Source organism: Danio rerio, chromosome 10 (assembly GCF_049306965.1).
Source record: "Danio rerio strain Tuebingen ecotype United States chromosome 10, GRCz12tu, whole genome shotgun sequence".
Lineage (NCBI taxonomy): Eukaryota > Metazoa > Chordata > Actinopteri > Cypriniformes > Danionidae > Danio > Danio rerio.
This window is the reverse complement of record NC_133185.1, coordinates 40,571,587-40,596,244: the sequence shown is the minus strand read 5'-3', so window position 1 is coordinate 40,596,244 and position 24,658 is coordinate 40,571,587. Positions and strand designations below refer to the sequence as shown.

General features: G+C 34.6%; 1 protein-coding gene and 1 long non-coding RNA gene across 4 annotated transcripts in view; one reads left to right on the top strand and one right to left on the bottom strand.

Moving 5' to 3' along the window:
• zdhhc20a (zDHHC palmitoyltransferase 20a) overlaps window positions 1-24,658 on the bottom strand; it is a 30,948-nt gene that overhangs the window by 5,842 nt on the left and 448 nt on the right. The window contains exons 2-13 of one of the 3 annotated variants that reach the window (XM_005172672.6): window positions 18,575-18,601; window positions 18,267-18,361; window positions 15,577-15,697; window positions 13,653-13,722; window positions 11,861-11,893; window positions 11,658-11,778; window positions 8,920-8,955; window positions 7,979-8,111; window positions 5,790-5,916; window positions 5,346-5,429; window positions 4,076-4,176; window positions 3,098-3,146 (exon numbers count right to left, since the gene is read on the bottom strand). In XM_005172672.6, coding sequence (XP_005172729.1) covers window positions 3,103-3,146; window positions 4,076-4,176; window positions 5,346-5,429; window positions 5,790-5,916; window positions 7,979-8,111; window positions 8,920-8,955; window positions 11,658-11,778; window positions 11,861-11,893; window positions 13,653-13,722; window positions 15,577-15,697; window positions 18,267-18,361; window positions 18,575-18,601 — 992 coding nt within the window. In that variant the 3' untranslated portion in view covers window positions 3,098-3,102. Of the gene's footprint in view, window positions 1-3,097; window positions 3,147-4,075; window positions 4,177-5,345; window positions 5,430-5,789; window positions 5,917-7,978; window positions 8,112-8,770; window positions 8,956-11,657; window positions 11,779-11,860; window positions 11,894-13,652; window positions 13,723-15,576; window positions 15,698-18,266; window positions 18,362-18,574; window positions 18,602-24,658 lie in introns of those variants that run through there. The other 2 variants (NM_001083549.1, XM_073914073.1) reach the window with 2 other exon arrangements.
• The window catches only part of LOC141376431 (uncharacterized), a 38,059-nt gene continuing 32,008 nt past the window's right edge, over window positions 18,608-24,658 (top strand). The window contains exon 1 of the long non-coding RNA XR_012386465.1: window positions 18,608-18,903. This is a non-coding gene — a long non-coding RNA (uncharacterized lncRNA). The remainder of the gene's footprint in view (window positions 18,904-24,658) is intronic.

Here is a 24,658-nt window from a genome sequence, read left to right as displayed (position 1 = left end):
CAGCAGGGTGTTTTCACACCTCTACTTTGGAAAAAGTCACAAAAGTGGGCGTGTCCAGCTCTGTTTAGGGGGGAGTGTCGGAGGAACTAAAGTGGGAGGGTGTGGGAGTGTCTATTTGGGCACGCGCAAGTTTCATTCAAAACACACACAGGAGAAAGTGATGGTGTTTAACCTACATGGACATCTGTAGTCGAATTATTTGCCAAATTATTAAATGTTGGACTTTAACTGCAGTTTGGCTCTTTCATTCAGGGAATTCATTCATGCCCCTCGCGACAAATGAGATATTTGATTCGAGGATCTGCTCTAAGCGTGTATTTTTCATGCAATGTTTGATACCGCACGGCGAATGAGAGAAAAAAAATAAATAAAAAAATTTGGTCAACATCCTTGATTAATGTTCAAAAACCATCAACACTTTGACATGATGTTTTTCCTACTGACATAAACAGCAAGTTTTGCCTCAACCAACAACTGAGACGAAAACCTTATACTTAAAACCACAAATAAAGTCTCTACATAGAATACCTCATCAAATCAATTGAAAAGTCTGCTTAACAGTACACTACCTGACAAAAGTCTTGTCGCTGATCCCAGTTGTAAGAGCAACAAATAATAACTAGACTTCTAGTTGATCATTTGGAAAAGTGGTAGAAGGAAGATTTTTCAGATGAATCATCTGTTGAACTGCATCATAATCATCAAAAATACTGCAGAAGAACTATTTGAACCTACATGGACCAAAGATTCTGAGAGAAATCAGTCAAGTTTGGTGAAGGAAAAGTCATGGTTTGGTGGTTACATTCAGTATGGTGGCGTGCGGAAGATCTGCAGAGGATGGCAACATCAACAGCCTGAGGAATCAGGACATTTGTGGAAAAAGTGCTTTTTTTTGCCATTCCAGATGACTTTATTAATCAGTGATTTGAGTCATTGCAGAGGTTTATGGATGCAGTCCTCCAAGCTCATGGGAGTCGAACACAATATTAATTCTTTCTCCACTGCAGCATGACTTTATATTCTATACTGTACATTATTTCTGTTAAGTGACAAGACTTTTAGTCTAAGCAAAGTCAGACCTTACTGTCCTCATTAAATAATTAAAAATCAAGGCTTGATCATATTTTATTTTGGTAAAATAAGCGTAATCTAGAGGCCTCTGCCTTTCATATAAAACTCTTCTAATACCAAATGATCAACCAGAAGTCAAGTTATTATTTGCTGTTCCTAAAACTTGGATAGATGACAAGATGTTTGTCAGGCAGTGTCCAAAAAAAGCTTCCAACACTTTACAAAAGCATGAAACACTTGTTTGTAGAACTGAAAGGACATACAGAACAAACTTGAGTTTAAAATAGAAATAAATGAGTTCCTTTTACGTTCAGCAGAACTCAAGTATCCGTTAGTAAACATTTAGATATTAAAAAGAGTTTTCAGGCATCTGAGCACAAGTGGTCAGTTAAGAAGCAACTAATGGATCTCTTACTAGCAGCTGCATTCTTATTTCATCACGACCTTTCCTTCCTCATGCTCTTCCACATCACTTTCACAGAAGCGCTCAATGTGCCGCGCGGTTTATTGAATGGAGAAACCTACATTGTATGCCTCACAACTGAGCAGGAAAGCAAGCAAATACGCTTTTGAACATATTCTCTAAGTCAGGGGTGTCCACACTCGGTCCTGGAGGGCCGGTGTCCTGGAGAGTTCAGCTCCAACCCTAATCAATCACACCTGAACAAGCTAATCAAGCTTCTACTAGGTATACTAGAAACTTCCAGGCAGGTGTGTTGAAGCAAGTTGGAGCTAAAGTCAGCAGGACACCAGCCCTCCAGGAGCGACGTTGGACACCCCTTTTCTAAGTGATAATATTTGAATATAGCCAAAGTTACATTGCAGTTTTTGTCCCATTGAATTGCGGCAGACCAGAAAGGCAAGCTTGTGTAACAAGTTTCAAGATCCAACATTCAAATTTGGTAAACTCAAACCGACGAATTTGCATCACAAGGTTTCTGCAGGTTTCACCAAGTCAAATTTATGACTTTAAGAATGAAATTTCAGACTTACACAGGGCTAAATGCTAAGAATTTTATTTAATAGCCCAGCAGAAAAAAGTACTTATTTCTTAGCCACATATTTTAAATAATGTGTCAAAACAAGCAGACCAGGCTTGTATACACACATTTTTGCTTAACATAACTTAAAAAAAACTCTTTAAAAACTAAGTGTATGCACAACTGACTAGTTATAATATTAGTGATGAATAGATATGTTAAAAGTTTTCTTGAGATGTGTTGTTGAATATAGATTGGGTAGCTTTACATAAGGGGTGTCCAATCTCGTTCCTGGAGGGCCGGTGTCCTGCATATTTTAGTTCCAACCCCAATTAAACACACCTGAACCAGCTAATCAAGCTCTTTCCAGGTATTCTAGAAACTTCCAGGCAGGTACGTTAAAAGAAGTTGGAGCTAAACTATGCAGGTCACCGGCCCCCCAGGACCGAGTTTGGACACCCCTGCTTTACATAAAGGAAAATTAGGACCCGTTTAAAATTATTTTAGACATACAAAAAAATATTTCAGCCAATTTAGAACTTTTTAAAGCTTAAAATTGTGTTTTTGAAAATTAAGACGTTATAAGACTGTGGATACCCTGCATCACATGATCCCATGAAATCAAAACATGACCTCTCTGTACAGAAATCTAAAATTAATCAGTGTTGTATAATCTTTGAATTTGGCATGCTCAAACTCTAGTGTGACCAGGGCTTAAATCTACATTAACAAAATATACAAAAAACAAACAAACAAAAAAAAGTGAAACACCATGTAGAAAACTGTAAAAAATCATTCAATCCAAGTTAAGGCCTATTCACATGGAGGATGATAACTAAATCGATAACTATATTAACGTCCACAGCGACTGATGATAATAATCAATATCATCATTCTACAGTTGGACAATATTGTTCTGAAAGTGGTTCCAACATTATCATTCCTCTGTGTTATAAACACTACAATAGGTGTGGTATTTTTTCTATTATTATAACAACACTTACAATATAGTAAATAAAGGATAAATAAGGATAATGAAGACACACCTGGATTAGGACTCGTTCTCCAAGGTAACACAAACAGGTTGACACACCTCTGAAAGACAAACCAAGATGGGTCAATTTCATGAATGCAGACACTTTATTCCTATTTGATTGAACAGGATGTGTAGAAAGAGTAGGAACCCTTCATTTCCAGAATGATCGCTCACCATTGACTTCTATACCATGCTACTGCTGAAGTCAATAGTGAGAATCAACTGTTTGATCAAAATGTCTCGTATTATCTTCTTTAGTGTTCAACAGCAGAAATAAACTCATACAGGTTCAGAAACAGGAGGATGGTGAATATATGATGACAGAATTTTCCATTTTCTTCAGGGAAATCATTAGACTTTCTCCAAGATCACCTCATGAAAAGCACAATTTACTAGTGTTGTTTAACAGAGAAATAAAACGTTTTAATTTTTTTAAACACAACAGTTTTATTAAGTTATTTTGAATACATATCCACATGTGTTTTTGGCAGGACATGATACTTTACTGGTTATTTTGCAAGATGCTTGAATTCAGTCTAAAGTGGTTATTCAGGCAAGTCCTTGGACACCTGTGGTTTGTTCTATAGTCAGTCAAAAAGAAATAAAATTAATTAGGATAATTCCATTATGCTAATTCCAGCCAAACTATAATAAATAAGACTCTCCTAAAATACATATAATACACTCACAAAATAATGATTACTGAGCTAAAACACCACAATTCTTCAGCTTTTTTGAAAAGGGAAGTTTTTATGAATTTAAGTGGATTGAACATAAAACAGTTAATAAGTTAACAATTCCTCCATGTTGTCTCAACAAAAATTGATTGTGTGGAATCCAGCCTATTTTTACAGTGTTGGATATATCATGAAAGTTGCCTTGCTTAATCAGACATTAGAATTTGAAAAAGAATTGGAGGAGGGCTAATTATTTTTCCCTTCACCTGATTACATGATCTGTAGTGATATTGAGGTGCATGTTGACATACCGATGGCGGCCATGCTGCTGTCCTTCTGGCCCTCATCATTGCAGAGCAGATGATTCTGAGACTCACTCAGAGGTCTGGCGTTAGTCTGTCCATCAACAGTGCTGTTACCAGAAGCAGCGTTATGTGTCAGTCACAAACACTTACACATCAGGGCTTCACTGTCCCAGAATAAACCTCAGCCCAACTGCATTATGCTATTAACAGAGGACAACATTTCCTGGAAATCAGACCTCTGGCGTGTGTGTGTGTGTTGGGGTTGGGATAATGATGGAGTGCACATTTATACAGTAGTGTTATTATTTACATTTCCGCGTTTCTCAGTGTGCAGTGAAGAGTACAACAAATATTTTAATAAAAGAAAAACTCCACGATGACTTGCAGGAAAAAGTTAAAACAAATTGCGTGAGACTGATAACGGCAGCAAAAACAGAGAATAATGCCACATTTACTGTCCGGCGCATTACAAGCACCTCAAATAATTAGTCTTTTTATAATTAGATGCAAAGATGGTATAATATCTACATATAAATCTTCATACTAAGGCTGCACGATGGTAAAAAAAAAAATGTACATTGTGATATTTCACTTAATCAACTTAATTTTAGATGATTTTGTAATGATTTTGTAGGGGCGAGCATTTAAATAAAATATAATAAACAACAAGCAGAAATAAAGTAGAGTAAATATACAAATGAAGGAGTCTAAAACTATACAGGTACAGAAATGAAAGAATCAAATGTACAATAAAGCTGTATATCCCTCATTGTGTAAATAATTAAGTACAATTAAACTTTGTTAAACTACAAACATAATTCATCTGTTTTAAACTTGCTTGAAACGTTTACAGAGGCCTTAAATCACTTTTTACTTTGTTAAATTGAAATGACTCCAAGATTATGATGCGTTTTCAACGGTTGTACCTGGTCAAATACAATCCTGACTCCACATTGCACACACATTGCGATATCGATGCTAAAATGATATATTGTGCAGCCTTAGTTCACACGTTAAAAAAAAAAAAAAAAAAAAAAAAAGACCTAAATATTAAAAAAAACTTTCAAGGATTTAGCATGCTGATGACCGTTAAACAAGTAATAACAATCTTGTGAAAAGGGTCCATCAGACCTCTGGTGTGTGTGTGTGTGGGGGGGGGGGGGGGTTAAATAGGGAATACATGTAACTAAATGGACTAAAGGGAAAGGATGGAGTGCAGATTTATACCGTCTATCAAGTCAGTAGCGTTATTGTTAACGAATGAGTCTGTAATTACCATTTAATGGTTTGGTGTTCAATGTTGCCATGCTCCACGTCAACAGTGACTAGGCGGGTAGGGAAGGTGTAACCATCACCCAAACTAGAGGGAGAGAGAGAGAGAGAGAGAGAGAGAGAGAAAGGATGACTTGAACTACTATAACAATCTCAAAAACAGCACAGCAGCTTATTATGAGAATAATTGTTGTCTTGTTTCTAGTCCAATTAAAAGATTTTTTTCCCCAAATATCAGAGTTGGAAAAGATTTACATTTGGCAGATATTTTGCTTGTTTTAATGAAAAACAATGAGCAGAGAGATGCTGTTGCAGTTCAGTGGATGGCCACTGGCGTTACTATGAACAATCAGAATTCTCCATCCAGCCTGTTTCAACTTAAAGAACAACAGCTCCCCTCTTGAACATTTCACAATCCCAAATGCTTCTTGATAAATGAGTTTTGTACCTGCTGAAAATGGGCAAGCACCAGTATTTCTTCTGGTCTCCGAACACCTGGGTGATGTTCTTGCGGAAACCCAGTGTGAAGCCATTTTTATCTGGGCCATTTCTGAACACCGGTGCCCTGAACGCCTCTGAGGAGAAGGATGAGAGATTCAAATGAGGTCTGTTTGTGCTTTACACCACTACTTTTCATCAAACTTTGGGATGTAAAAGCGTTTTTTTGTAGGGCACACATTGAAGTGGTCTTGAAGTCTAACCTAAAAATGGTTCATAAACACACCCACAATCCACCGTCACATTCCTCTACATTTGACTTCTATCAGCAGTGTTGTTTGTTGTCTGAACATGTGACTGCAGTTTCCCTCAGTAAGAGATGATGAAGAAAAATAGGTCAAAGTATAGAACTAACAGATGCAAGGACTAAAAGGGAAAAGAAATGTGAACCTGAACTTGTGGAAGTAATTAGAGCTTAAGTTGTAATTATTCATTATAATTTTTATTTATTAGACATATTTCCTGAAGAATAAATGGCTGGTTAATATGGTATTTATGATCAAATCTAAAAGGTACAATATTTGACCCTGGACTACATAACCAGTCCTAAGGGTCAATTGTCTGATATTTAGGTTTACATAATATGAAAATTAAGCTTTGCATTTATGTTTTTATTTGTTAGCCTTGGAGATATATACAGTTGAAGTCAAAATTATTAGACCCCTTTTAATTTGCTTTTTCTATTTTTAAATATTTCCCAAATGAGGTTTAACAGAGCAGGAAAATTTTCACAGTATGTCTGATAATATCTTTTCTTCTGGAGAAAGTCTTATTTGTTTTATTTCAGCTAGAATAAAAGCAGTTTTAAATATTTAAATAAACAATTTTAAGGTCAAAATTATTAGTCCCTTTAAGCTATTTTTCTTCTGATAGATACGGAACAAACCATCATTATACAATAACTTGCCTAATTACCCTAACCTGAATAGTTAACCTGATTAACCTGGTTAAGCCTTTAAATGTCACTTTAAGCTGTATAGAAGTGTCTTGAAAATAGTGAAGTGCACTCACGAAATGGCAAGGTTTATACTCTAATTAATACGTATTAAACCTCTTAGTCACAGTTGAAAAGTTCAATTTCAAATGGTTCTTTTATTTTCAAGATCTGAGGTGAACTATCTGCTGCTGCTTTCAGTAGTATGGCAATAAATGTCTTGTAAAATGACATTCACTCACATTGTTAGCATTTAATGCTAAATAAAGCACATGAGGTGTACCTGAGGCAATCAATACCCCCTTTCACACAGTGATACCGGTAAATATATGGAAAATTTCCGGAACGACTTTAGCGGTATATTCAAAAAAGCGCTGTTCACACAGGCGAGGACGTTATGGAATTTTTCCGGAAAAGAGCATTCACACATCCATTCCAAAATACAGGTAAATTCTGACATCATTAACCAGAAATGAGGTTCACACAGCGCAGCATTTCGGCAATTACCGGTAATGTTACAACTTCTCTTTCCAGAAAATAGCCAGAACGAATTTACCGGTATTTTCAAAAAAGGCCTGTTCACACATACACACCTTTCCGGAAAATTGTCAGTAATTTTCCAGAAAGGTGTGTATGTGTGAAAGGGGCTATTGTTCTGTTGTTCAGCTGTAAAGATTAGAAGCCGTTTTTTAATATATCAATTCGAGAAGTTGGTGTTTTGTAGAACAAAACCTCCTTCTAATATGAAACCTCCTATCGCGTGCCGTTGCTTTTATTTAGAACACTATTTAAATCAGCCTTCAGGCTCAATCGTCAAACTCGCTCCTGTTGGTCCTCAATCTGGCAACCTGTGCTTGCATTTGTTTTGATCCAGAAATGCAATGCCTAGTTAAACCACTGGGGTTCAAACTTACATGCTGCACCTTTGATATTCTAATCATTCTAAATGATTTTTTGCACAATAGAAAAAGTTATAATTTATTCACACAATGCATTTTTGGCAGTTTTGAAAAATATACCAGTGCAACATAAGACGGGCATAAGAAGGGCAGGAGGGAAAAGAGGAGAAGATTAGGAAAGTAAGAGGGAAACTGAAGAACAGGTCAGAGTGGTATTTGAACAAATGATCAAGCAGAAGCATAAAGAAATCATCATTTCAATGGCCCAAGAGTAATTTAATGTAACAAAACGGCAGCAGATCTCACCTATAGTGGTTCTATTTTTCCCCACAAGCCACAGGTGGTAACTGAAGAGTGACAGGATACTGATGAAGAACATGGCCGCCACGAAGAACAGGAACAACACATGGAACTTAGCATGAGTGTCAGGCAGCTGATTCTGTCATGCAGTAAAAAAAAGAAAATTCACTCATTCATCAAACATCTCAATGCAGGGTTCCCACACCTTGGTTAACTTCAAATTCAAGAACATTTCAGTTCCAATACCCTCAAATTTACTAACATAGTGTGTGATATTATACTAATATATTTATTATACTAATATAGTGTTCAAGCACTTTCAATAACCTGTATTTGTGCATGTTTATTTTCCAGGGCCTTTAAATGTTGTCTTTTGAGGATTTCAAGGTCCCGTGGGAACCCTGGGATTGCGTAGATCAGCATTTCATTTCACCAAAAAGGAATAATCAAGCTTACTTGACCATCTGCAAGGCTTAGTTTTTTAAAATACAGTCCACATACACGGGATTGACCGATTAGCTGAAGGTGAAGTGTGTCATTTCTGCACAACTAGGATCAGCAGTGGAATAGACACTCTCTTTGCTTGAAAAAAAACCTTGTTTAGGCTTATGGTCAACATTATTGGTCAGCTAATGCTGCAATGCACAACCTAAAATATTTTAAAATCACTGAAAAACAACAACAACAACAACAACAACATGCTTTTTATTAATAAAGAACTTTCATAGCTGTATAAACCTATTAATCTAACTGCATTTACACAAGCATCATTTCTGGTAAAAACCTACTGTCGTGCCACTAAAAAGCGTCTGTGTTCATTTAATATACTACGCTCTTCATTTCAACACAGCTGTTTGTTTCTTCAGCAACAGCATGCAAAGCAAAATGAGTCAACAGTGCAGCAACAAACCAATTGCAAGAGTGCAAAGGAAGCGTGAGTGGTTTACCTCGGGGCAGTGCTCTATAGCCCTCCGTCTGCAAAGCTTCAGACAAAGTGTTAAAAACAGACAGAATGTTAGAAGCAGACACACTTCGTTCCTTCTGTTTTTCTGTGTCTCAAGAAATGTTATGCAGACTAATTCCTCATGGCAAATATTGAAATGTTTACGTAAAACATAAAGTTTAAATATATACTGATACATTGGTGCCTATCAAAAAAAAAAAAAAAAAAAATTGTATTTGTAGTGCTGGGCAAAATTCAATCACAATTAATCACATCGAAAATAAGATGTGTATCATATATATATATATATATATATATATATATATATATATATATATATATATATATATATATATATATATATATATATATATATATATATATATATATATATGAGATACACACACATACTGTACATAGAAACAAAACTATTTTGTCATCATAGATATTTAAATTTAAATAAAATTGTATCATATACATATAGGTTTTATTTTCTCAAATATATGCATTCATTTGCGTATTTATATAAAGATAATAGATATTTACAGTACACACACACACACACATACATTGTTAAAACAAACTTTTATTTCGGATGCAATAAATTTTTGCCCAGCACTTTTATTTTAATTTACAGCTAAAGGCAAAGCTGTTAGTCCTTGTGAAATTTTTATTCTTTTGCAAACTTTCCCAAGTGATGTTTAATTTATATGTTAATAATTTCCTATATTTTTTCTTCTGGAGAAAGTTTTTTTGTTCGGCTGAAATGAAAGCAGTTATTAATACGAATTTTAAAAAAAAAAAATTAAAGGTCAATATTATTAAGATTTCTTAAAGAATTCTTACGATTTTTTTTCCGATTGGTTGATTGATCAAAAATATCAAAAAGCGCATAAGTGCCTGTGCTTTAAACTATTAGGGGAATAACAGTTAAACCCAAAAACCCGGTAAGATGGACAAAGACCAGGAGTCAGAGATATAATTAAATTTCAGTTTCATCAGGAGAATTGTCTTTATTTAATTGTATATCTTTGACACTACAGAACAAACCACTGTTTTCCAATGACTTGCATAATTAATCTAACTTGCCTTGTTGATCCTTTTGAAATAGGTTAAATTTGGCGTTCAAGAAGCATTTTTCAGCATACAACATTATGCAATTAAAATATATTTTACAAAAAGAATTATTTACAAAAAATAAAAATAAAATTCAGACAAAATACCAATGTTTTAACGATGTTACTTTAACCAACCTCCATTTTCAGAAATAAAAAAATGAATAAATAAAATAATAATAAAATATATATTAACATTTTACTCAATTTGCTATGGAATAAAAGGAAGCACTAGAAAATACTTTCACTGTATTTATGTATAAACAATATCTTGAGTTGATTAAATACTACATTACCTGACAAAAGTCTTGTTGTCTATCCAATAACAACTTGAATTCTAGTTAATCATTTGGTATGAGAAGTGGTCTATAAGAAAGACAAAAGGTCTCTATATTACACTGATTTTACCAAAATAAAATATGATCATGCCTTGATTTATTTATTTATTTAGAACAGAAAGGACTGACTTCGATTAGACAAAAGTCTTGTCACTAAACGAAAATAATGTACAGTATAGAATATAAAGTCATGATGCAGTGGAAAAAGAATGAATATTGTGTATGACTCCCATGAGCTTGTAGGACTGTATCCATAAAACTCTGCAATGACTCAAATATCCATTAATAAAGTCATCAGGAATGGTAAAGAAAGCGTTCTTGCAGGACTCCCAGAGTTCACCAAGATTCTTTGGATTCATCTTCAATGCCTCCAATGATTCATCTTACCCCAGATGTGCTCAATAATGTTCATGTCTGCTGACTGAGCTGGCCAATCCTGGAGCACCTTGACCTTCTTTGCTTTCAGGAACTTTGATGTGGAGGCTGAAGTATGAGAAGGAGCGCTATTCTTCTAAAGAATTTGCCCTCTCCTGTGGTTTGAAATGTAATGAGCAGCACAAATGTCTGGATACCACAGGCTGCTGCCCCCATACTGAATGTAACCCCAAACCACGATTTGTCCTTCACCAAACTTTACTGATTTCTATTTGAATCTTGGGTCCATGCGGGTTCCAATAGGTCTTCTGCAGTATTTGTGATAATTGGGATGCAGTTCAACAGATGATTCATCTGAAAAAAAATCTTCCTTCTGCCATATTTCCAAATGATGAAGTTATTATTTGTTGCTATTACAACTGGGATCAATGACAAGAGTTTTGTCAGGTAGTGTATGTACACAGTTAAAGTCAAAATTATTAGCCCTCTTGTGAAACTAGAATTTTTTTTTTAAATATTCCCCAAGTGCTGTTTAATGGAAAGATTTATACACAGTATTAGACAGAAAATCTATATCAGCTTGTTTATTATCTCTGTCATTTTGCAGTTTTGTTTTTGCGTAATAATATTAGTGAAACTCAAATTAGGTTTTTCACACATACCCGAGTATTAAAGTAGGATGTAATAAGCTAAATCATTTTTATTTACCAGACTGTAATTAGCATCAGAAAATAAACCCCATGACCGTACAGCATCCTCCACAATACCGTTCAGACTATCTGCAATTAATTTCCGTGCATCCAAAAACAGACAGATGGAAAGACAGGCTGAGGTTGTTGCTTGGAAATAACAGAAGGTGAGAAGTTTGGGAGATGCGAGGAATCAGATGTCTGTGTGTGAATGTGTGCACTTACGGTCCAGAACTTGATAAAGTACTGCAATACTGTGGCGGCGATGTAGACGCAGTACAGCATAGAGTAGGCCAGAAAAAGCACAAAGAACTTGTAGTTGGAGAATCCAACACAATTATTGACCCTGAAAGACAAAGCTTAGACTCACAATCTGCATAGTAGCTTGAGCTCATAAATCACAGCTTCTGCCATGCGAGTGCACCTACCATGGACAGTGGTGATCCATTTTTAAGACACATCTGGAAAAGATAAAAATGATCAAAATATAAATACTGTGCAAATGTAAAGGCCTGTTTGCACAAAGCACGATAACTATAAATGTATTCACATCCACACTGGCAAACAATAATCAGTTTATTTTTAGCTTATGCTTTTCATTCCTTGCCCTTATTGTACGCAGCAGATGTTCTCAGTAGAGTATCTAACCAGTGAATCCAGCTTGTGTAATCTTTATTTTAAAAAGCATCAATCTAATCCACATTTAGCGATCGTAGCAAATTTAGTGGAATAAAAACAAACTATTTTCAAATGAACCAAAAGCAAAACTAGCACTGGATACCTGAGGTACTTTTATTCATAATAATTTACATAACTTCCATGTATTTTATTATCGTATCCTAGACAGTCACTATCTTTAACTTTATGTGTGTGTGTTTTTTGTTTTTTTTTACAAAGTTGCCAGCAACCACCAGCATTTTTGATCATTTTCACCCAAGTTTGACAGACCTAATATGCTAATATTTTCTGCTAGGAGTATGAGCATAATATTCAGTGGGGGAAATAAGTATTGAACACGTCATGTTTTTTCCTGGAAAAAAAAATATTTCTAAAGGAGATGTTGAAATCCCAAACAATACAAACATAAAAAAAAAAAAAATATATATATATATATATATATATATATATATATATATATATATATATATATATATATATATATATATATATATATATATATATTGTTCTGTGGGTCTCATCTATCAAATCTGATCTTTTATTTTTATTTTCTATTGGATTCAAGTCAGGTGATTGGCTAGGCTACAGCTGGATTTTCTTTCTCTGAAAGCATTTGAGAGTTTCCTTGGCTGTGTTTTGGATCAATGTCTTGCTGAAATGTCCACTAATGAAATGTCCTGCTAATGTAGATGTTGGACTGAAGCAGCTAATGTTCATTTACAATGAGGAAGCCCAGAGGGTTGCTGAAGAACTTGTAAGAGATTTCAGCTGCTGTCTGTTCCTTCACTGCCTTTCTATACCTCCCTTTCTTCATGTGTACATTTCATTTTATTACACATAACATAATTTGTAAACTTTGCATATATATTTCTTTGGTTGCTACCAACATCAGGTGAAATTTTTAAGTCAACAGCATCTTTAGAAATACGGTGACTTGTTCAACACTTATTTTCCCTACTGTAAATGAATAAAAAGAACCAAGCCTTTGCTTTTAAACAAAAGCATTTTATCACATATATGTTTTATTACCACTTAAATGAGAGATTTACAAAAAAATGTTCTCTCTTAAAGTAGTCAATTTTCAAAACATATAGCTGCACACACAAACAAACATACACACATATAGGTTTAATATTCTACATCCATGCATGCATAAATAAACACACATACATACACACTCACAGGTGTGTATGTATGTGTTTGTGTGTATGCATGTGCGAGAGCATATGCTTGCATGTGCCAGCAGAGCTTCTTCACAATGTCATCTACTGTAGCTTTAAATTGCATGAGACCTTTATATTTTAATATATTCTGATTGGCTGTCAGTGTTTTATCATTTATTGTCTGAGAAAATCATCTTTCTAAAAGTAATCCCAACGATATTGTTTGTCTACATCTTCATCATCGTTATAGCTGTGGTCTGAGCTCAGATGTTGATTAACATTCAGATTGATTTTTAAAGCTATTGTTGTATATATAGTTATTGTACTTTGTCTGAACAGGCCTTAAAACAAGATAACCATGTTATCTGAGTAAACTCACTTGTCGCAGGTCGAGCAGTGATGACATCTGTCCGGTTTGATCAACTGACAGCGGTCACAGTAGCGGATAGCTAAGAAAAGAGGAATGATATTTATAACTAGTACACTTAACACTCCCACCGGCCACTTTATTAGGTACTGTTCAACTGCTTGTTAGCACAAATCTCCAATCGCTCAATTACAACCCAGCTACGTGCATATAGCATGAAGAAATGGTTAGGAAATCTCTGTTTAAATTTAAACTGAGCATCAGCATGAAGAAAAGGTGACTTTAGTGACTATGATCGTGGCATATTTGCTCAGGAAATTGCAGATCTACAAGGATTTTTCACACACAACCATTTCAAGAGAGTGGACGAAAGAAGATCTGTGGATGAAAATGCCTTGTTGATGTCAGAATGGTTGAGCGGATAGAAAAGCAACAGTGAATAAAATAAAGGTCTGCAAAAGATCATCTGAACACAAACACATCAAACCATGTATCAGATAAGTGTATTGCTCATTGACCATCTTTATCCATTTATGACCACAGTGAACAAACATTTCATGACAAAATTATTAGCTCTCCTTTCAAATTGTTTCAAATATTTCCCAAGTGCTATTTAACAGAGAAATTATAAAATTTTTAAATACATTTTTAATACTTTTGTCTTTGCCATGATGACAGTACATAATATTATTATTAAGTTATTTTGCAAGGTTCCAGTATTCAGCTAAGTGCAATTTAAAGCCTTAATAAAACAAGCCATTGGGCAGCAATAGTTTGTTGTGTAGCCATCAAGTCAAGTTATACTTTACGGGGGCTAATAATATTGACCATACCAGTTTTTAAATGTTTTGTTTTTATTAAAGACAAACTTAAGAATAAGTCTTCTCCAGAAGAAAAACTTCATATGAATTAATGTTAAAAAGAAATATTTAGAGGGCTAATAATGTCGTCTTCAACTGTAATGGTTACGTCCAGCAGGATAACACGACACATGGCTCATATCATCTCAAACTAGTTTCATAAACATGACAGCGATTTCAATAAACTCAACTGACTCCAAAGTCACCAGGCTTCAATCTAAGAGTGCAGATCATAAAAATTGACCAAAATGTTTTCCTCACCTTGTTGAATCTATGACTCAAAAATAAAGAACATTCTGAAGGCAAAAGCAGGTTCATCCTGGCACAAGTGAAACCTAATAAAGTGGCAAGCGAGTATAAATAGACAGATTCTTAATTGTTTAAATGTTTGAGGACATTAAGACTCTTTTAAAGACAGTACTTAATGTTTTGATTTGGTTGTGATTACATTAAATCACAGCAAACATACATAAAAAAAATTGTTGAAGTCAAAATTATTAGCCCTCCTGTGAACTTTTTAAAATATTTCCCAAATGATGTTTAACAGAGCAAGGACTTTCACAGTTTTTATGATAATATTTGTTCTTCTGGAGAAAGTCTTATTTGTTTTATTTCTGCTAGAATAAAAGTAATTTTTAATTGGTTTAAATCTATTTAAGGTCAATATTATTAGCCTTCTTAAGCAACATTATTTTCAGACCGTCTACAGAACAAACCATCTTTAAACAACGACTTGCCTAATTATCCTTACCTGCCTAGTTAACCTTACTAACCTAGTTAAGCCTTTAAATGGCACTTTAAAATGAATACTAGCATCTTGAAAACTATTAAGTCAAATAATATGTGCTGTGATCATGGCAAAGATAAAACAAATCAATTATTAAAACTATTACGTTGAAAAATAAATTTTCCATTAAACAGAAATTTTGGAAATAAATATACAAGGGGTGCTAATAATCTAGGAAGGCTAATAATTCTGACTTAAACTGTATACAAGAGATCTACAAACATTCATTACCTATACAACATTTCAAACAAATCGACAGAGATATTAATAGTGTTGTTTTTGACCGTACCCCCAGATCCTGTGAATGTATATATAGGTAATTCTCTGGCCACTCTCTTCAGGATGTCCTGCTGGGCCTCTGGTCTCTCCTCTTTCTCATACAGCTCTTTCTCAGCCTTAGGGAGACAGAACTAAGAGAGACAACAGGATGTCAGCCGGAGATGATGTGTGTGACAATAGACCAATGTGAATCTAAATAAATACCGTATACAACCAATGTCAAGAAATCTTAATATTACACAAACTCATTATTTTAGCTGTCATAATTTATAAGCTACACTAAAAATAGTCTAAATCAGCTCTGTGTGTGTGTTTGAACATGTGTGCTAACTTCTAAACCACACCTCACATCCCACAGGCAGTTAAAAACGCAAAAACATCAATTCTTTCCTTTCTTCCCCTTTCTTCTCTGTCATTACATTCTGTGGTACTAAAACTACAGAGCCGACAGAGTTTAAAGACTGCTGCTGCTGCTCCTCCAGATGTGAGGAACATCACTTAGCATATAGCTAAAAATGTACACATGACAGTGGAATATTTGTTCCACCACAACCCAGATGAGACCTGAGAAAATTCAGACAGTATGAATAAAAAGAAATTGAAAACAAACCTGATCTTGACCAATGGATTGTCATTTCAGAACTATTTAAATACTATTATATTATTAGTTATTCATTCTTCAGCTTTTATCTTAAAGTTTTAGTAGTTTTGTCTGCTTTTGACATTTTTATTAGGTTTTCTACTTAATAAAACATGTAGCTTTGTTTTTCAGTAAGCAACTTGAGCTTTATATATTACACTCTGTTTTCACAGCAACATTCTAATCTTTATTGATGTATACTTCATAAACCCTTGAAAAACAAGCTCCTACAGACAACCGAGAAAGTTATGCAAGCTCTTGTTTTTTTAAGCTTTATTTACAAGCTGTTCACACTGTGGCAACAAAAAAGCACTTAAAGGGTTAGTGCACCCACAAATTAAACTTCTGTAATAAATTACTCACCTTCATACCGTTCAAGTCTATTAAGATCTTCGTTCATCTTCAGAACACAAATTCAGATATTTAGATGAAATGCTGGAGCTCTCTCATGTTCAAGTTCAAGTTGAACTTTAAAGGTTAAGTTCAGAAGAGGAGCCAAAAACACTGCCAAAGCATTCCATGTGACCTCAGGGGTTCGACTAAATGAAGCTCCCGGAAAACTTTTGTGCAATGAAAAAAGCCTTCCTCATTAAGGGTCAGGGTGTTTACTAGGGCAATACACTGCCTTGGTGTTGCACTGCTGACCTTAATGAGCAGGCTGACCTGATGCGGAAGAGAAGATATAGGCAAACAAAGTTGTATTTAGTTTTTTCTGCCTCACAAAAGTGTTTTTGGAGCTTAATATGGTTACAGTTGAACTACTGAAGTCACATGAAATGTTTGGACAATTTTTGAGGCTGCGATTCTGGAGGCTGGTCATCTCTGGACCATTGCTGTCTATGGAGAATGACAGGGCTCTTGAATTTCATCTAGAATATCTCAAATCATGTTTTGAAGATGAAGAAAAAACTCTGGGGATTGGAACAATGTGAGAAAGGATCAGTAATTAATGACAGAATGTTCATTTTAAGGTAAACAAACCCTTTAATACATGAGAAGTCCCATTTTCAGGTTTATTATTTATATATTTAGCTTTATTTCAATTTCCAAAAAGTACTTTTAATTAATACTTTAGTTGGCAATAGCAACACTGTACCAAATAAGAAGAAATAAAAAGGCAAACTGTTCAAAAGTTCAACTTTTTTTCTACCAATGGTAATTGGCACTTGGGTGCCAAGTTCAAGTTGCTTCATTGGAATGACATTTTTTGTTGCAGCACTGTCAAAGTATTTTAACTACATATACACAATATAAAATAAAATTTCATTTCCAAAGTAATCAAAAAAAAAACAATAAATGAGAAAAATTTACAAAACAGACACAATCTCTGATATTAATTAAAAGAATTACAACTTTAAACTTTGATTATGTAGAATCATGTAAATTAATTCAATAGGTTAACCATTTCTTATGGTGTGGATAGTGTAATATTTTATTTATTTAATCTCATATCTGTGATAAATTATACTGACTGCACATTAAAAAAATGTTGGATTCCACACAAGCAATTTGTATTTTGACAACATGACAGAATCGCATTAATTTATTCGTTGAATATAAAACAATTGAGTTGTCCAAAAAAAAAAAACTCAAAAATTGTGCTGTTTTGGCTCATTTTTGTAAATCAGTAGTTTAAACAAACAGCAAAAGTTATTTTTTTGAGTGTGAAGTTAAACCTGTGAAGTTAAATAAGACTACATAAAACATTAAGAGCCAAAGAGCTTGTGCCAAACTACCCATATTTTGGCATGAAGAACTGTCAGGATTTACTAAAGTGACTGCACATTATGAAAACAAATATGATATTTGTTCATTATAAGAATGAGCTGCTTTATCTGGATTATTTAATTGTTTAAGGATATTCTGCAAAACTTTCCACACTGCCACTAGCACTTAAAGGGAATGCACTTCCAAATAATGTGCAATGTTGGATAAATCTGGCCCTAAAAACTGGTTATTCTGTTGGGTCATCGTTTGATCTCCAATGCATGATCTGACTCCTGAGGCAAACCTAGACAATAAAAAAAACATCAAAGAGACAAAGCAAACCAAGACAGTACCTCTTTTGAGGGGTTTGTAGGCTTGGAACTGATGGTCTTCCAGTAGGACCACATGAACATGAAGAAAAAAGCATGAAAGACTACCAGATAAATAACTGCAAGAGAAACAAACAACAAACCATACTCAGTTTATAACACACACGCAATAAAAGCTGTTACTTCATAACCTAAATGGGATTTTTTTTTAGTTCATTCTGGTGTGATAAAACATGTGACCGAGAACAGCAGGAGGCCAGATTAGCCAACAGAAGGATTTGTCAACCGCTTTTGCAATATTGTGTGCTTGCTTTCACTGGCGTTCCTCTTACCTTGCTCGTTCACGTTCGGGATTGTGTCTGCAGGGAGAAAAGAAGCAAAGGGCAATCAGCAATCCCATCAAGAACAACTGGCCCATTTCACAAAGCCATCTGCTGAGTGCTGAGATACTGCTAATTCTCTGTCTTCCAGCTTCCACTAGGGAAGCGCAGTAATGCCAGCGCACCAGGCGACTGGTACTGCCATCTGTGTCCATCACGGGTGGAAGACCCCAGTTGTCATGACGACTCAACAAGTGACTGACAGATGCAAATCTTGACGGCACAGTCAGTGAAATGAGACCGTTTCACACCAAGATGAGAACTAGACGGTAACAATAATGGTAAAGACACACTTCTACAAATACATAAGAATGGTACACCACTAAATTAGTTTTCATCGCAGGTATCAATGTTGGTGTGAATGAGTCTTATGAAGTATTTAGAGTTAAGAACTATGATGGCGCAGTGGGTAGCACAATCGCCTCACAGCAAGAAGGTCACTGGTTCGAGCCCTGACTGGATTGGTTGACATTTTCTGTGTGGAGTTTGAATGTTTTCCCCATGTCCACTTGGGTTTCCTTCAGGTGCTCCAGCTTCCCCCACAATCCAAAGACATATGCATTAGGCAGGGTTCATACACATTTTAACTACTAAAATTCCATGACTTTTCCATGATTTTTCCAAAACTTTCAAGTAAATTTTCATGACAATGTTTCAGGCAATGTCTACATATGCGTGGTAAAAAACAATACAAGTTGAATGTCTATTTAGTTTCAGCTTATATTTATATCTATGTAAAATAGATTATAAAATAGAAATAGATATAAAATAGATCATGCTTACACTGCACTAATAATGTGGGAGTATGTGATTGACCTTGGACAGAAAAATAGTAAAGACAACTAATCTATATTCAAGTATACAGATATCTGTTTTCCATGACTTTTCCAAAACTTTGTGGGTTTTTCTGATTTTCCAAAACTTTTCCAGGCTTGGAAAATACCATGTCAAAATCCCATGACTTTTCAAGGTTTTCTATGACCGTATGAACCCTGTATAGGTCAATTGAACAAGCTGAATTGCCTGTAGTGTGTGTGTATGTGTGTGAGAAAGAGTGTGTATGAGTGTTGGTTTGCAGCTGTAAGGGCATACACTGCATAAAAACATATGTTGGATATGTTGACAGTTCATTCCGCTGTGGCGACTAGGGCTGTGTGATTAATCAAAATTGAATCGCAAATTGCGATTTGAAACTGCGATTAGCTGATCGGCAGAGGCTGCGATATGAAATATATATGTATTATTTAATTTCCCCCACCCAGAGCAAATGCATGACTGCTGTCTGTGTGTGACAGTCTTACTAGCCAATTGACTGAGCACACTTTCGTTCAGCCCGATCAGAATTGCGCAAACGAACTATGCAGCACATCCGCAATAAAAAACAAACACGCACAAATGAGCAAACAGGTGGGATGATGGCATCTGCATTAATAAGCATTAATAGACAAATTTATGATCAAAGAAAAACTGGTAATATGGGAATATCTTGGTTTCAAAGTCACAGACGTCAAACAAAAGCAGGTCATTTGTAAGAGCTGTCGCAGAATTGTTGCCACAGCATAAGGAAATAAAAAAAACAGCACCTGAAAAAATTTTAAGTAAAAGTATTTCCAGTGACATTCAATCTAGTAGCTAGCAAAGTACAATTTCAGAGTTGTTTGCTAATATAAGTTGATATCTTTTCAGTTCCAGTTACTGAATTTTAGCAGTAAGAAGCTACAATACAGATTATTAAGCTGAAGCTTGACTACAAATATAAATCGTGAATCAAATTGAAAAAAAAAAAATAAAGAAATAAAAAAAAAAAATCACAATATCTGTCAAAAAAATTTAAAATAAATAAATAATAATAATAATAATTCACAATTAGATATTTTCCCCAAATCGCACAGCCCTAGTGGTGACCCCGAATTAATAAAAGGAATAATGCTGAGTTCAGACTGCATGATTTTCAAAGTAGTCCTGTCACAAATGTTTTCACAATGCATGACTATCTGGGCTAGCGTTTTGTCGCTGCTTTGTTTACATTGCAAGATGGATCGGCGACCGGGGGATTCACATTGCATGACTTTACAATAGAAAGAATTGCGGACAACTTCGTCCTAACTACATCTCACAGTCAAAAACATGTAGTATATATTTTGTTATTAACTACATAACGAGAAAGAAGCATTTAATGGGGTAGAAAATTTACATATTTGCTCACCTGGGTTTGAAGGGAATTAGCAATTTCTCCTCAACTTTCTTTTTTGACCCGGTTGTGGTATTGCTCACGACACGTCAAACAGACACGGGTGCTCCTACCAAATTTACACAATTTTTCTTCCATATCTTAGGTCCAGATAAACTGAAAATGAGGACTTTTAACTTCTCCCCCAACCTCCCGCTGGCATTTGCATGTGATTTGAGGCATTTGGCGGCCATTTCTCAAAACCTGTTGGCAAGTCAAAAATCGAGGCTAAAATCATGCACTCTGAACTTGGCATAAGCTAAAAGGAAAATGAATGAATATATTAATTATATATTTGTTAATTAACAATAATGAATGGGATATTATTATGAATTGTTTTTACAATTTATCCATCTATGATTTTTTACAACTACTTAAAGTTTTATGAGAATATTACTAATATTAAAACCCAAATATGTGTTTTTTTTAAGTAATATACCAAGTTTTTAATTATGTAACAGCACAAATAAAAAGGTGTTCTGGCTTTTTGCATTTAATTAATGAAAATGACTACTACTTTGACAAAATATAAAAATTAAAAAATTAAAATGGTGTTTTTATTCCCTTCTTTTAATGCACCTAAGAGTTGATCCGATCAAGTTCAAGCTGTTATGGCTGTCATGATTAAAGTGAAATATAAAAATTAATATTCAAAATTCTAGCTGAAGTGATTGTACCAGGAGTTTTTGCATATCTCCCACCATTGTCTTGGACTGACATATTTTGTTTGTATAGCCGAATTACAATGCGTCATTATATGCACTGTATTAATTGACATTAATAATGATGATTATAATACGTTAAAAAAAAAGTTAAAATTCTATAAAATGTTTTGTCACAATATGGGACTCCTGTCCTGTAAGAAATTCCTTTCATACATTTCAATTATAAAGTTTAAAATAATTTGTTCTGTTGTTACTACTGTCAACAGTTTAGTTATCCAATTGATTACATTCATTCATTCATTCTCTCTCCTTCGGCTTAGTCGCTTTTATATCAGGGGTTACCACAGCGGAATGAACCACCAACTATTCCGGCATATGTTTCAGGCAGCAGATACCCTTGCATCTGCAACCCGGTACTGAGACAATTTAATTCAACCAATTCACCTATAGCGTGTGTCTTTGGACATGTGGGGGGAAACCAGGGCACCCGAAGGAAACCCACGCCAACATGGGGAGAACATACAAACTCCACACAGACACGCCAACAGACACATCCGAGGCTCAAACTAGCAACCTTCTTGCTGTGAGGTGATCGTGTTACCCACTGAGCCACAATGCTGCCCCTAATTGATTACATAAGTTGGTTAAATTTTAGTGATTGATCCAAAAGACAACACAGATATATAATTTCTGTCCCTGTTATAGGGCCATCATATTTCTGAAACACTCCACAAACTTTTATGGCAAACAGAGCAGGGGTATCAATAAGGAAGAACTTACAGCACTTTACTAGGGTAATAAATGAACCCGGAACACACAATGAAGTATTTTTAGACTCAGATGGGAAAGTAATAACTGGGTGGAACTACAGAGAGTTTAGTGGAGTTCACTGTGAAGTGGTTAACAATTAAAAAAATAACAAAAAAAAACTTCACAGAACAGATGCTTTCAGTCATTAAAGTCTCACACTTCATATGTAAGAAATAAATATCTGATCACCTTAACAGGACAGCTCAATGTTTTATCTTTTAAAGATATGTACAGGAATCAGAGAGTGAAATTCAATACCTTTAAGACCTTTTTTAAGACTCTTTCCATACATCTGAAGACCTTAAAACCACTTTAGGTTTCAATCAGAAACACTGGCGAGATTTCAAATTACAGTATATTTACTCAATTTTAATGTAAGAAACTAATTGAAAACTAAAACATTATTCATAAACTGAATAAAAATCTATTAAATATAGCTAATTCAGCAGGTTGGTGGCTACAGAGCTGCAGAGTAAACTTTGTTACCTTACTGCAGTAAACAAAGCAGCATGATGTCAAATCTAGCAGGGTTAAACTACACAGCATCCTGATATTCGCAGATTTAATTCAGGCAAACTTTAGCAAACCATACATTACATAATCAAAAATGATATAAAATTTAATACCATGCAAAATATAATTTAAAACTTTTTAGTACTTTTTAGGGGCCTTAAATTTATTTTTTAATACTTTGACTTCCGCAGACACCCTGTCTTTAAACATTATCCAGTGTGACTTTTTAAAAACTCATCATAAGAATTCCCATTTAAGACATATTATCTACAAAATAGCTTACTGGCAAATATGATAACTATAAAGACATTTGAAAGAATAAAAAAAAACTATTTATTAAGAAAAGCATTTCACACTATTGGACAGTTCACCCAAAAATGAAAATTCTGTCATCATTTACACACTATGCACTTTTAAAACTTATCTGAATTTCTTTCTTCAGTTGAACATAAAAAATAAGATATTTTGAAGAAATATCAAATCCTGTAACATAGGGCTGCACGATTAATCGACAAGTAAGAAATCGACATTGAGAACTTATAATCTATCCAATTCTTCCAGGTCAATTTTTTCAATTACTTTCCCTACCATGTGTGTAGTCACATGATTTATATTTATTGTTTTATTCTGATATTATACTTCTGCCAAACTATTATACTATATTATACTTCGCATACTCACACACCTCTCAAAAAATGTAACTACACATCACGATGGCATGTAGCACAAGCTTTGTGATTGGTCAGTTTGGTAGAGGAGATGAAGGTGGTAAAGTCTGGATCGATACGCAGCCAGCCAGAAGTGCGAAATACAGTAGCATTTTTTTCTGACACTTTCTAACAATAATTAATATTTTTACATTACTGTGTCAGTTGGGTTTAGGGTTAAGGTGGAAGTTAAAAAATATGATTTATTGGGTAATTTATTAGATAGCATAAATAATATTGGTACCACTACTGTTTTTACATTACTGTCATGGTTGGGTTTAGGGTTGGGGTGCGGGTAGATGTTAATAAAATACAATAAATGGGAAATTAATTAAATATAATACATAATAATAATATAAATAAATAACTTCTGGTCGCATACATATCCGATCTAGCAACAACCGAGGAAGGTGGGTGGTGTGGAGAGGCACGTTTTAGGCAATGTGTTTTTTTTTTTCATTTTATTATGTGTTTTAATAGTTGTTGATGTTGAATGAATAATCATAGATAGTGTGTGGGTTTACTTCAATTATTTTAAAATCAAGCAACGCACCCTTCATTCAGAAATCTCTCACTTGTAATATGTGAGCATATTTACAGTACAAAACTTGTCAGTGAACTATGAGAGCAAAAACATAAAATAAATAAACAAAATAATCGTTAATTAATTAATCAAGTTAAAATGTTCAAATGATCAAGATTTTGATTTTAGGCCAAACGCCAAGACCTGTAACCATTGACTTCCATAGTATGTCATACCTCCAGACAATGGAAGTCAATGGTTACAGGCTTCCACATTTCTTCTTCAAACAGTAGCTTTTAGCTTTCTTTAAAGTATCTTCTTTTGTGTTTAACAGAAATAAGAAAGTAATAAAGTTTTAAACCTCACGACGGACAGTAAACAGTAAACATTTTCCGGTGAACTATCCCTTTAAATCACTGATGTGTATTGACAGGTCATATTCCCATCTGATTCATGAAAAACAAAACACTCCACAAGTCAGAAAACTTTCTGACAGACACAGCTTGCTTTCTAAACGCACCCAAGCAAGGCACAAGTCATTAAAAACAAACAAAACACTCTCGTCCTCATCAGTAACGTTCAGTCCGG